At 38.5% G+C, this 15,003-nt stretch overlaps 1 protein-coding gene across 1 annotated transcript; it reads left to right on the forward strand.

Annotated features, from left to right (window-relative positions):
• Positions 1–899: 899 nt before the first annotated feature.
• Positions 900–2,088, forward strand: LOC110641025 (protein CURLY FLAG LEAF 1). Its single transcript, XM_021792621.2, has 2 exons — positions 900–1,396; positions 1,529–2,088. Exons 1-2 carry the CDS (start codon positions 1,175–1,177, stop codon positions 1,907–1,909), a joined length of 603 nt encoding a protein of 200 aa, XP_021648313.1. The 5' UTR covers positions 900–1,174; the 3' UTR covers positions 1,910–2,088.
• The last annotated feature ends 12,915 nt before the right edge of the window (positions 2,089–15,003 follow it).

Genomic DNA, 15,003 nt, shown 5'->3' on the forward strand with positions numbered 1-15,003 from the left:
AAATGTTAAGGTTGGTGAGGCTGGTTAAAGAGACTAATAGGTTATAAAGAGTTGCTAAGGTTAGAGGGAAACGTTAAAGAGTTAATAGGTTATAAAGAGATTTCAACTAGGAGAAACAATCCAAAGAAAGGGATTAGACTCTAACAGAAATCCAAGCCCAATTTTAAAACCCAGATGTTAAAGTTAGAGGGGCTAATAGATTACAAAAAAGTCCTATGATTTATAAGCAGGTGATGTGAATAAGAAGTAAAAAAAAATTTATTACCAAAAAGTAAAGTTCCAACATAATAAAATTTGAATGTCTTATCTAAGTCAATTCCGTATCTTCACAAGTGGATCAAACCAATGATTTTACTGAATTTTGAAACAATCATATATAATGAAAATGAAAGCAAAGTTCAACGAATGTTAGAATAATTTACCTTATAATATATATATAAAAAACAAAAAAAACCTATATAAAAAAATCAATCTATATCTGTATAATACAAAAAAACTTCTAATTTATCAATAACTGAAATTGATATAAAGAAAATAAATTTGAATTTAGGAACGTGCTTGCTCCCATATGAAGCATTACAAATTTATCAAGTTTGAATATAATTTCACAACCATCATCAATTGGTGACATAATTGTCCATGCGGGTGTTGGAGAGTGTCTAAGATTTAGTTATAATAATTAAGTGTATATATTATATAAGAGAGAAACAAATAAGAAATAAATACTATGAGAAATGAATCATTAATTAACTTTGAAAAGAGGGAAGTTGGAATTTGAGGCTGGGTTTAAATTTTGGTTTGAGGGAGTAGGAATTTAGGGGGCATTAAAGTGGTATCTACTTGCCATCTTAAATGCATTGGTCCTCTTTTTAATGGGTTTGATGAAGGCAATTTAAGACCCTCTTAAGTAGTCACTCCCTCTCTTGCATGACTCTAGAAAATCCAAAAGAGAGGAATTGGGTATGTTCTACACTACATATTCTTCTTGTTCACAATCCTCAATTGGGTTCTCTTCTTTTTTCTTCTCTTCACTCTTCTCTCTTTCCTCAACCTTGAAAACCAGAATAATGGAAAGCAAAAGCTGTGTGTAGGGAGGGATAGAGGTGATAGGGACATTTTAATATAGTGGAATATTATTGAATCTGCAAAAGGGCAACATCTTTTTGGAGGGATAATGGAATTGACAGAGCTTTCCTTGGCTCCATCACAGTTGAATAACTCATCTTCAGAATCTGAAAATAACTTTGCCAGTTCCAGCAGTAGCAGCAGGAAGAGGAAGTTCTTCTCAGATCATCACCTGCTCAGGAGCGCTGTACCACCATTCCAGACAAGTATTGTTGATCTTCATGTTAAGGACCCTCTCCCTCCGGATTGGGAGCAATGCCTTGATCTTGAGGTCTCTCTCTCAAACAAACACAGAATTCTTTTTTTAAAGTTCGTTTGGCTTTGATTAGATTCAAATTCACTTAAAAATTTTGATCTTTGCCTACATAAAATATCTATATTTATTGTTAATTTTTGTTTGCAGTCAGGCAAAATGTATTATCTGAACAGGAAGACCTTAAGAAAGAGTTGGAACTGGCCCAACGTGGATCAAAAGCTTGACCTTGAACTCAACATTTCACCACTCTCTGATTGTCCTGATCATCATCAGCAATGCAGAAGATCTAATTATATTAATAGTTCGTCACTTGAAGAATACTCGAAGAAGCTCCAAGCCTCTTCAAGCTGCAGCAACAATAATATGGTAGCATTGGCTTGCTTGAATTGTCATCTTCTTGTCATACTCTCAAGATCCTCTCCTTCTTGCCCCAACTGCAAGTATGTCCATTCCCTTCCTACCCCTCAAACTCCACAGCCCAAAATCTCTCCTACGAAGTCCCTCAACACCTTGAGCCTCTTGAACTAGACATGCATGAGATAGAAAATGGAGAGGTAAAAGAAGGGGATATGGAAAAGATGATGAATATATATGATCTTGATCACCCTGCTAATTAAGCTATTATGCTATATTGATCCTTTTTTGATGATATGTGATGATCAAAAAGCATAAATAGAGAATCTATGGAAAGCTTTTCCTGTGATTTATATATATATATATATATATATATATATATATTGATGGCACGTGATTTAATTATATATATATATATATTGATGGCACGTGATTTAATTATATAACTACTTATAATTGTACATTATTCTCACTTTTTCATAGTCATGGAAAGATAGATCGAGAAGGAATTTCCATTTTTATTAACTATGTGCTATTTTCACCCGTTATAAAATGGGATTATTTAGGCTAAAAATAGCATTCAGGTAAAATTTCCATAAAAAATACTCCAAAATTTAAAATCCTTCAATCAACAATATAAAAATATTAAGCTAATTAATAATATTCAGGGCCACCAATTTTATACATATAATACAACACTTAAGAATTCAAATTCTGATGTGCATTTTTTTTATGGCATGCATGAAAAATACAATTATCTTAATTGGAGGCTCACATTTTGCATTCTTGTCCCCTTTAACCACAACATTTTTTGTTATTCTGATGACTGTCCATGGCAAAGAAGTTGTTATGAGGGTTAGTGATGATTGAGATTATAGCTATAAATTCTTGGAATGGGGTAGACAAAATATATAAAACCATTGGGAAGCTGACACCAGAGGGAGAGGTGCTTCAGTTTCCAAAGCTTATAGTTGAATTGTGGGTGCAAGGCATTGGCCATGCAGTGATCGATCTGATGTAGCCGTACGGAGAGAATGGTGTGGATCCCAGAAGTGGGTCTAAGCTGGACATATGATATATAGGGATCTGTGATTGTTTGTTGGGCTTCATGCATGCCGCTCTTAAAACCTATACTGACACGCACGGTGGGGTTTTAAATGGGTGGTTCTTAATGTGACAGTTTTGAGTACTTAGAGTTCCACCACTCTCACCTTCCGCTTTTATGGCAATATAAAATCTTTTGTACCACTTAAGGAGCTTTTGGTTTTTAAGTTTTTAACTTTGGCATAATTGCTTTACAACTTTGTGAACAATATGCAAAGGCTTGTAATGTTTGAGGTTTTCGTTTTTTTTTTTTCCTAATTTTTTAAAATAAACTTATTTTTATTAATTTAAAGTTAAGAGAAACTTAGCATAATTAGTCAACTAAAACTTTAGTCAATAGATAAATCTAAAAAAAACCAAACCTATTATTAATCATATTAAGTAAAAAAATTTGGACCCAAGTATACAAACCAAATAAAGAGACCACACCTACAATTTTTTTTAACAACTAGCAATGATATTAAGGCCTCTAATGAGGCATAGAGAAAAGTACAAAGTTTGTTTACTCAAGAGGATTACAAGCAAAAGAATCCTCATGGGGTATTTTAGAAGCTAAATATGAGCTGCAGCATTAGCCACCCTAGGAACAAAATGAAATTGAAAAGAGGTAAAATCTTTAGAAAGACAAGATACATCATTAATCAAACTATAAAAATATGAAGAGATAGAACCTCCTTGCACGGCTATAATTACCTGTCGCAAGGGTTTTACGGTCGCTTGACGATTCTCATCGAAGTGGGAAAAGTGAGAAGTCGCCACTTTAATTTTGAGGAAAATTAAAGAAAACCATTTGTAAAGATTAAAAACCACTTCGAAAATAGAGATTCTAGGTTCGAGGTCCGTATACGGGTGGGGAAGGTGTTAGGCACCCCACCTTGTCCCTCGACGAGGGTAAGCAGATTTAATGTTGTGCTCTTTATAAATTAAAATTAATAATTTGAGGGTTAGAATGATGATGTTAATCCTTTGTACGGATAAAATGAAAGTTTGATATTTCACTATTACGGGTTGCCCAAGAACATGAGTATATGGGATAACCCTTCAGTGAATATGTGCTGTGTAATAGGTGTTTTGAGGATTAATATGAGTATTAAAGTTGTGATATTTTCAGGGGGAATTTTTGCCTTATAAATATGAGTGCCTTGAGGAGGACTCTCCATCGGGCCTCAACATAATATTCGAGATACTTTGGGAAGAACTCTCCCGCCGATCCCTTGGTGTATTAAGAATTTAAGTTGAGAGTTCGGATAAGAACTCTCCCCCGATCTCTTAGTATATTTTAATTTGAATTTAAGCTAAGAGAATTCGGGTAAGAACTCTCTCCCGATCTTTTAATGTATTTTGTTAAAATTTAAGTGAAGGATTTCGGGTAAGAATTCTCCCCCGATCTCTATATATTTTGTTAAGATTTTGGTTGAGAATTCGGGTAAGAACTCTTCCCCGATCTCTTAATACATTTTGTTAAAATTTTTACTGAGAATTCGGGTAAGAACTCTCCCCCGATCTCTTAATATATTGCATTAAAATTTTGGCTGAAAATTCGGGTAAGAACTCTCTCCCGATCTCTTAATATATTGCATTAAAAATTAGGCTGAGTTCGGATAAGAACTCTCCCCCGATCTCTTAATATATTTATAAGAACGGCGTTTTATAAGAACTTCGAACTAGGGATTCAGGTAAAGGGTCTTCCTTGATCCCTTTCATATGGGAATGAAATACCGAAGACACAGGAAACCTCTGTGAAAAGCTTTTCCTGGCTTACGGGATTTTATAACTAGATGACAGACGTTAGGCAGAACTCCTTGCCGATCTTCCGCATGATTGTTTTATCCGAACTCTTTGGTTTCAGACTCCATCCCTTTTCTGGTTGTCTGCCCAAGGTCAGAACTTCATCTTGATTTTCGATTTCTTGTCTTATCGTCTGAGCTTATTCCAAGCCCCGATCTCATAGCTTATTTTCCATTTCGGCCCCTTTAGCCTAGTGTGATCCTTCTATGACCACCAGAGTTACGTTCATTTTCCTATTTATTTGTTAAGGTACTCCTGCCCATACTCTTTAGAGTATTTACGAGTCACCAATGACTCAAACATCTACTTTCGAAAGGGATGAAAATGGGGTGATGATAAATGAAATTTATGAATGAATAAAAAAAGATAAAGGCAATAACTACGGGCTAAGATAACCTATTCTGAGATTTAGTGTGACTGGATATGTATAAAAAAAACTTGAGAAAACAAACCAAGGATATTCAACAAAATGACAGTTTAGACGCTTACCTATAGAAAGTTGAGGAGACAGGCGAGTCGACTCCGGTATCAACAAATCTTAGAGAGCTGAAGGCAGACGGCTGAAGAACTTGAGCTTACCCGAGGTAATGGGAATAAAGTGGAATGAAGTTGAGCTCGGAGGGTAATGCACAGATACTAAAGCGATGGGAATGAGGTGGAGTGAAGTTGGGTTCACAGGGTATTGCACAGGTATTAAAAATGAAAATCACAGGATTTGGAGCTCTTTGAAATGAAATACTTCAGAAAACTGGTTTTTAAAGTTTCTCAATACTTTGAGAGCTTCGAATGACAAGCAGTAAGACTGAATCAAAGTCTAGAGTCTTTCCACGATAATCACCACCTCCTCCCTCTACAGTATTTCATGTAGGTATTTATAGGGAATGGGTGTTCAAAATGAAGGGTCAGGATCTTATCAGGGGGAGACGAAAGGCTTAGATTCAGAAGGACATAATCTAATGTCTGAGAATTAAAGAGAATTAAAATGGAGGGTCTGGATTTTGTTCAAAATATCTGTCCTTTCATCCCTTAATCCAATGGTCAAGGGTCTCGCCTTACAAAATGGATCCAAAAGCTGGGAATAAAAGGCACCGAATCTATCATCTACTTTTGATCTGAGGGCTCCAGATCCATCCTTACAATTATAATCAACGATGTAGATTGAGATGTACAAGGCTGCTTTAACCATTTGGCATCTGGCAGCTAGGAGGGCGTCCTTGCAAATGAGATGTGTGGTGAGGATCTGATTATGCCTGCAATGCTTTAACTAACTCGGATCTGATGGTGAAAGGAGTTAATTGAAGGTCCTGACCAGAAGTTATTTAACCCCTCTGAGTTCTCCGATCTCTATAGGTCGTCCCTTATTTTTTTCGATCTTATTGTGACTGACCCATCTTAAGATTGTTATTCCGATCTTTATCTTCTTTTGCATCTGGTCCTTTTTACTTCCCGATCTCTCTATTTTCCAGCCTCCTACTCAATCTAACCTGTATCGGTCAAAGCAATAAATTCTTTGGTTACCAATGAACCTGCTTCGAGTTCCGCAATAAATGCCAAGGCCCTATATATATGCAGCAATAGGAAATCACCTTCACACTTCACTTTTCCTTCTCCAATTTATTTCCAATGCACTACTTCCCCAATTCTATCTTTTCCAACGGTAATTATAATTATGATGGCTATTTTGATCTTTTTTCGACTGTTTCCTTTGCCCCTCGCCTGAAAATTTATGACCCCGGCGATCGGAGAGCTATGAGAATGTCATCTAATGACAACGAGAGAATTGGACTAATTTACAGATCAAAGTCAAAAGTGACGGCCGTGCCGATCTCGAATTAGTCCACCGGTACGATCGGTAGACCAATCTTAGACAAGAGGACTGCTAATTTCAATCTTGATGTTGGTGACTGCCTCTTGAAGTTCATTTGGCTCCCAACCATATCGGGCGTCCCGACTGTAGCTCGGTTCTAGTCAATGACATCGGTGATGACTCCGCTCAATATCATGAGAGTCATAGTCACCCTATCTAAGCTGCATATCTATCCAATATTTGTGGTTGGCTTTCTGATTAAACACATCTTTGATTCAGCCACAAGACTAGGCTTTGACATAGGCCCATCGTGCGACATTTTGAGTTCGAAAGTAGTCTGAGTTTGGTAGAATGAAGTGTAGGGATACTTGTAATTGCTGATCTTGAGAGATCGCCTAAATGATGTAATCTGATCTTTTGAAAATGAAATGAAAATTTTTTTGAATATTTATTTTGTTTTATTATTGCATTATTTTTCGATTCCTTTTAATTATGTCCGATCTAATATCACCAAATGAACTCATAAACCGCTCTCCTTTATCCGATCTCTTTTTTACGCTTCTGGAATTTTCTCAGGACACTGGTCAAATCTCGCTTATCGATACAACATTTAATGCACTAGCGGGTATAAATAGGGAGGGGGTAGCCATTCGCAAATCATGCCACTTTCAGATTTCTCTCATTGACATCAGATTTTCTCTCGTTTTTCTAGTTTTTCTAGCACCGACTAACACTCCGACAAGAGCTTTAATCTTTTTCCGATCAATTTTCCTTTTCATTTCATGAAAATGAGTGGTACAGAGGGTCAAAGAGCTGCGAGCTTGCCTTTCGTCCATATTTTGTGGACCTCGAAAGAAGGCAACGCGATTAGACCAAGCTGGCGATCCAGCACAGCCATCATTGCAGTTACTAGGCTAGCTACCAGACCAAAGCGAGGAACGTCTTCGCGAAAGGAGAACCTGCCAGTTAATGAATTGCCGTCAGTCCTTAGAGAGATTGATCTCCAATATATAAGTCAAGAATACAATCTGCGGATCAACTCTTTTAAACTGATCAGATGCCATGGCGATCTTTGGGCCGATCACTTCTTTGAGAAAGGCGATCTTATCATAGTGTACGAGGAGCAGCTGAAATCCAGGCTCTGTTTTCCCTTGGATGGATTTTACAAGGCCATCCTGAAATTCCACCATGTCTCGGTAGCTCAAGTGCATCCGAACTCCTGGCAGACTTTAGTAGTCTTCAGAGGTCTTTGCCAAGCTAAGAGACTAAAGCCCACGGTTAGGGTCTTTGCCGAGCTGCATAGGCTTGCCCGAAGAAAGGATGATGAATTTTAGTTTTTTCAAGCAAAGCCGAACTGCGGGCTTTTCACCGATCTCCCTTCTTCGCTGAAGAACTGGAAGGATCGATTTTTCATCCTTAGGAGCAAGTTTGAGGGGATCCCATGTAATTGGAATTATTTGGTCCCCCAAGTTCCTAAGAAGCTTACTTTAAATAAAGATGAAGATGCCATGGTGAAAGAATTAAAAGCTCAGGCAGCCACCCATAAATATTCGTGCTTAGACACGGTCATGGCCGAACTGAAATGGTGGATGATGCGGCTAATCTCCCATGAAGATTAAGAGCTTCAGCTTTCTGACCTCGGCCCTGTGACCGGTATAATTCAGATCCCTAGTCTCTCAATCTTAGCGAACTCATTGACTTCTTTTTTGTGCAGGTATGGCGGGTGGTGATGCTTCCAAACAGAGTCGCAAGCAAAAAAGGGAGGTCTCCCAAAAGGTACGAGCGATGAAAGAGGCTACTACCACCGCTGTTCAGACACCTCAATGAGACTTGGTAGAAGTATCGAGCTCCCCTCTTCGACCTCAGGAGCAGCAGGTCTCGGAAGTAGAGGTCATCGTCTCTCCACCTCAGCAGATTGCATGTCCACCTCCTCCGATCTCTTCTAATGTAGAAGGGGAGTCTTCTGGCCCTACTGTCAGAATGCTCTCTCGAGGAGCTCAACTCCTTATCCAATCGCTGGAAAGAAATCGCTCAACCCGAAGGAATCTTGGTCTAGCCAAGGTCATGGGCGCCTCCATCTGTTTCCAAGAAGATTGGAACCGGTTGGCTGAGGAGAGTATTGACAATATTCTAACTCAGACAATGAGTTTGGGCTTGGAGGCTATTGCAAACCAACATGTGATCAGAGAAAAAGCCCATGTCTTAAGGAAGGAGATTCTTAAGGTGGTTTAGGATGCATTGACTACAAAGGCTCAGCTCTCCACTGCTAATAATTAAATTGTCAAACTGGAAGATCGGGTGAAGTATTGCGAAGAGAGGATAGCTGAAGTGGAGCAAGAACATGAAGTCACCCGAGCTGGTCGATCTGCTGATCTCGCTCATTTTTCTAAGGAACTGCGAATAAAGGAGGAGGAGCTCTAGGCAAAGGAGGAGGAGAGCACTGCAAAAGAGGTTGGGGCATATGTGAATGCCCATAGCGACCTCTTGTCTGAACTAAAGAATCGTTATCCTGAGGAGGACTTTACCTGGATGGATAAGCTCATCCCGGTGGTCGAAGAGGATAGCGATGAGGAGCACGAGGGTGAGGAGAGAGAGAGAGGAATGTACCTGGGGTGCAGGGCGGAGAAGACCCCCTTGCTAATTGACTTATATATATTTATTTTGAAATGAATTGAAGTCTTTTATGTTCAATTTCTTGATAAGATCGGAAAGCATCCAAACCAAATTGTTTGAGTACTCAATTGAACATTAAACCTGAGAGCGACTATTAATCATAAGATATCAAATTACTCCAAGAGATCGGAAAAACATTACACGTGAACATGAGATCAGACGGAGCCATGACCAAATATCGAATGGAACTTTAGAACATTAGAATTGCAAAGATTTGAAAATGGCTTGAACTTTTTAAGGTCAGAACCATTATTTAGAGACCGGATAAAACCTTAACTTCATTTGAGGAATATCTGGGAAATTCAAGCGAGAAGCCCAATCACAACATTAGTCAAATGGAATTTTGCGGTATTTGTACATAGAGAGATTGGAGAACAACAACATGCAAGATTGGATGGTCCGAAGATCCAATATTGACTCAAACTCATTTGATAAAGACCAAGGGATCGGAAAGCAATCTAACTTGAGCGTGAGATCGATTTGTTCCAAAGACGACCCATTAGTAAATTCAAAAAAGCTACCTGTGATCGAGACATCGGTCGAGAACGGATAATAAAGTTTCAATTCTAATAGAACCTTGCCTTCAAGGGTCGGCCAAAATATGGTGTCTACAGTTGCCCCTCTTTACATAATTTTTATTAAAGAGAATGAAATTCTCTTGTATGGGAATCATGTAAAGATCCAGAACCATATTTTGGGCGGCTTGGATATTAGAACCAAAGGTCGATAAGAAATTAAATGATGAAAATTAAAATAAAGTTGGGTCTTGAACCCAGAGGTTGATGATAGGAAATTAAATGCTGAAAATCAAAATCAACTTGGATCTTGAACCCAGAGGTTGATAACAGGAAATTAAAATCAACTTGGATCTTGAACCCAGAGGTTGATGGTAGGAAAATAAATGCTGAAAGTTAAAATCAATTTAGATCTTGAACCCAGAGGTTGATGACAGGAAATGAAAATCAACTTGGATCTTGAATCTAGAGGTTGATGGCAAGAAATTAAATGCTGAAAATTAATATCAACTTGGATCTTGAACCCAGAAGTTGATAACAGGAAATTAAAATCAACTTGGATCTTGAACCCAAAGGTTGATGGCAGGAAAATAAATGCTAAAAATTAAAATCAACTTGGATCTTGAACCTAGAGGTTGATGGCAGGAAATTAAAATCAACTTGGATCTTGAACCCCAGAGGTTGATAACAGGAAATTAAAATCAACTTGGATCTTGAACCCAGAGGTTGATGGCAGGAAATTAAAATCAACTTGGATCTTGAACCCCAGAGGTTGATAACAGGAAATTAAAATCAACTTGGATCTTGAACCCAGAGGTTGATGGTAAGAAATTAAAATCAACTTAGATCTTGAACCCCTGAAGTTGATAACAGAAAAATAAATGCTAAAAATTAAAATCAACTTGGATCTTGAACCCAGAGGTTGATGGCAGGAAAATAAATGCTGAAAGTTAAAATCAACTTGGATCTTGAACCCAGAGGTTGATGACAAGAAATTAAAATCAACTTGGATCTTGAACCTAGAGGTTGATGGCAGGAAATTAAATGTTGAAAATTAAAATCAACTTGGATCTTGAACCTAGAGGTTGATGGCAGAAAATTAAATGCTGAAAATTAAAATCAACTTGGATCTTGAACCCAGAGGTTGATAACAGGAAATTAAAATCAACTTGGATCTTGAACCCAGAGGTTGATGGCAGAAAATTAAATGCTGAAAATTAAAATCAACTTGGATCTTGAACCCAGAGGTTGATAACAGGAAATTAAAATCAACTTGGATTTTGAACCCAGAGGTTGATGGCAGAAAATTAAAATTAACTTGGATATTTAACCCAAAGGTTGATAACAGGAAATTAAATGCTGAAAATTAAAATCAACTTGGATTTTGAATCCAAAGGTTGAGGGTATGAAATGTTATGTTTGTATCTTTAATGATAACAAAGCAAACCTAACACAAGATGTTCCTCCAATCAAAGTGTACTTCACAAGGTCATAAAGATAGATGATTAATGGAGAGGGTCAGAACGAGTCCCAAGACTTAGCCTACAATTTCCTCATTTTACTCACTTTTTCAGGATGCCTTTTCGGATTTTCACCTCTTACTCATTTTGTAGAAAGCGCTCTTGTGGGTTTTCGCCCTCTTTCACACATTTTGCTAGGAGCGCCCTTTCGGGTTTTCACTACTACATTTTTTTTTTGCACCAATCGGTCGGCTATCGTTTATCCCCTGCAAATCTCATAGCAAAGTATATGAGGTTACCAATATTCAAATCCTTATCTTATAATAAAGTTTTAACGAATTAATAGCACATAAATCAAGGTATATAATTGAAAAAAAAACAAATTAGAGTGAGGGAACAATTTTATTATGGCTTAAAAATAATGGTACCTTTTCAAAGGAAAAGGGTACAAGAGTAGATCTTACAAATTCCTTTTAGCTAACTTTGAACTCCCTTAACCGCTACCATTTCAAGTAATCTTTCGACGAACGATTGTGCTGTGGTGACTTATCACTTCTTCTAGTCTCAAGCCCCCTTCCTTATTTCTCCACTTTCTGAACCTAGGAGCGCCCTTTCGGGTTTTCACCCTAGAGGATGATCTCTCTATCTCTCTCTTTTTTTTTTTTTTTTTTTTTTTTTTAGGATGCCCTTCTGGGTTTTCAGCCCTTACTCATTTTGTAGAAAGTGCCCTTGCAGGTTTTCGCCCTTTTTCACACATTTCGCTAGGAGCACCCTTTCGGGTTTTCACTCCTACTCTAGGCATAATATCTTTTTACAGCATCTGCATTCACGGGTCTTGGGAATTCTTCCTCGTCCATATGAGTCAAGATCAATGCACCGCTAGAAAATGCCTTTTTAACCACATAGGGTCCCTTGTAAGTTGGTGACCATTTACCCCGGGGATCATTTTGATTTGGGAGGATCTTTTTTAAAACCAGATCTCCCAATTGGAATTCGTGCGGGTGAACGTCTTTATTAAATGCTTTAGCCATTCTCCTTTGGTATAATTGCCCATGACACACTGCTGTTAGTCTTCTCTCGTTTATTAGATTTAGCTGATCTAACCTCGATTGAATCCATTCTGACTCGTCGAGTTTCGACTCTTTTAGAATTCTAAGGGAGGGAATTTCCACCTTTATAGGTAGAACAACTTCTATTATGTAGACTAATGAATATGGAGTTGCCCCAGTCGATGTCCTCATGGAGGTCCGATAAGCATGACGGGCAAAGGGAAGCATATCATGCCAATCTTTATAAGTGACGGTCATTTTCCTGATTATTCTCTTGAGATTTTTATTAGTGGCTTCCACTGCTCCGTTCATTTGGGGACAGTATGGTGATGAATTGAGATGTCAGATTTTGTACTGGTCACATAAATTTTGGATCTTCGGGCCATTCAAATTCTTAGCATTGTCGGTGAGAATCTCGCCAGGAAGGCCATATCGACAGATAACATTATTCTTGAAAAATTGAAGGAATGTATTTTGTGTGATATAAGCATATGACGTTGCCTCAACCCATTTGGAAAAGTAATCAATAGCCACGAAGATGAACCTATGCCCATTGGATGCTTTGGGATTAATAGGACCGATTACGTCGATGCCCCACATTGCAAAAGGCTAAGGTGAGACAAGATTAAAAAGCTGATGAGGCGGGACATTTATCGGATCAGCATAAATTTGACATTTATGACACTTTCGAAAGTACTCAATACAGTCTTTTTCCAGAGTAGTCTAGAAGTATCCCAGTCTCATGATTTGCTTGGCCATCATATGTCCATTGGCGTAAGTAGCGCAATTCCCCTCATGAGTTTCAAAAAGGATCCTCCTTGCTTCCTTTGCATCCACGCACCTTAACAACTCACCATTGGAGCTCATTTTGTACAAAATTTTGCCACTGGGGAAGTATCCTAGTGCTAACCTCTTGATCATTCTTCTTTCATTTCTGCTTGCCCCGGGAGGGTATTCCCTGGTTTTGATATAGACCTGGATGTCATGATACCAGGGTTTACCATCTGTTTCTTCTTCGATCATGAAGCAATACACTGGCTCACTCCTGGCTTTAATTTATAACATCTGTGACATCTGTCCTTCTTCCATCTGAGTCATAACAGCTAGAGTGGCTAAGGTATCGGCGAGTTGGTTCTTGTCACGGTTGAGGTGAGTGAAGGAAATCTCTTCAAATTTCTTGATCAATTCTAGGAGATACTTTTGATACGGGATCAGTTTTGGGTCTTTAGTTTGCCATTCCCCTTTGACTTGGTAAATGATCAAGGCCGAATCTCCGTACACCTCTAATTTTTTGATCTTCATTTCGATGGTAGCCTGTAAACCCATCACACAGGCTTCATACTCTGCAACGTTGTTGGTACAGTCGAACCTTAGCTTGATAGCTATTGGGAAATGTTTTCTGTCTGGAGATATCAAAACTGCTCCAATCCCATTACCAGACAAATTGACTGCTTCGTCAAAATACATTTCCCATACGTCCTTTGGTTCTTTGTCATCACTGCTGACTTCATTAACATACTCATCGGGGAATTCGTAATCCAGGGCTTCATAATCCTTGATCGGGTTTTCTGCTAGAAGATCAGCAATCACTCTTCCTTTTACTGCCTTTTTGGTCATGTAGACAATGTCATATTGAGAAAGTATGACCTGCCATTTTGCTATCCTCCCTGGCACTAATGGGCTTTCAAATACATACTTGATTGGGTCCATTCTGGAGATGAGCCATGTTTTATGATTCAACATGGAGTGCTTGAGTCGATTTGCTGTCCATGCCAATGCGCAACAAGTTTTTTCTAGGAATGAGTATCTCGACTCGCATTCATTGAATTTTTTGCTTAGATAGTAAATGGCTCTTACCTTTCTCCCCGTGTCATCGTGTTGTCTGAGCACACATCCCATTAAACTTTGTTGAACTGCCATGTACAAAATCAACGGCCTTCCTGTCACTGAAGGAACCAATATCGGTGGATTTGATAGGTACTGTTTAATCTTTTCAAAAGCCTCTTGACAAACTTGATCCCATTAGGCGGTGTTATTCTTCTTGAGTAGTTTAAAAATGGGCTCGGCTTTAGTAGTGAGATTAGAGATGAATCTCGAAATGTAGTTCAGTTTTCCCAAGAAACTACGCACCTCCCTTTCTATCTTTGGGGATGGCATTTCTTGAATGGCTCGAACTTTGTCTGGATCCACTTCTATTCCTTTCTCTCTTACTATGAATCAAAATAGCTTTCCAGACCTGGCCCCAAACACACATTTAGTCGGGTTCAGCTTCAGTTGATACTTCCAGAGCCTTTCGAACACCTTACTTAACACTTGTACGTGACTTTCTGCCCCTCTGGATTTGATGATCATATCATCCACATATACTTCTACTTCCTTGTGCATCATGTCGTGGAATAATGTGACCATGGCGCGTTGGTATGTAGCTCCAGCATTTTTTAATTCAAAGGGCATCACCCGATAGCAAAATACCCCCCACTGGGTGATAAAAGCAGTTTTGTCTTTGTCCCCCTCATCCATGGGAATTTGGTTATACCCTGATGCCCCATAGATACATGAACATCTTCCCAGCCTTGCAGCATTGTCTACCAGCACATCTATATATGGGAGAGGAAAATCATCTTTCAAGCTTGCCTTATTGAGATCCCTATAATCAACACATACCCTTACTCTTTCATCCTTCTTCATTACAGGGATAACATTAGCTATCCACTGGGGGTATTTCACCACTTCTAAGAATCCAGCATCATACTACTTTTTGACTTCATCCCTAGCTTTAAGCAGCATGTCGGGGTTCATTCTTCTCAATTTCTGTTTCACTGGGATTGACTTAGGAATCAGAGGGATTTTATGCGTTACTATCTAAGGATCT

This window comes from Hevea brasiliensis, chromosome 6, assembly GCF_030052815.1.
Source record: "Hevea brasiliensis isolate MT/VB/25A 57/8 chromosome 6, ASM3005281v1, whole genome shotgun sequence".
Taxonomy (NCBI): domain Eukaryota; kingdom Viridiplantae; phylum Streptophyta; class Magnoliopsida; order Malpighiales; family Euphorbiaceae; genus Hevea; species Hevea brasiliensis.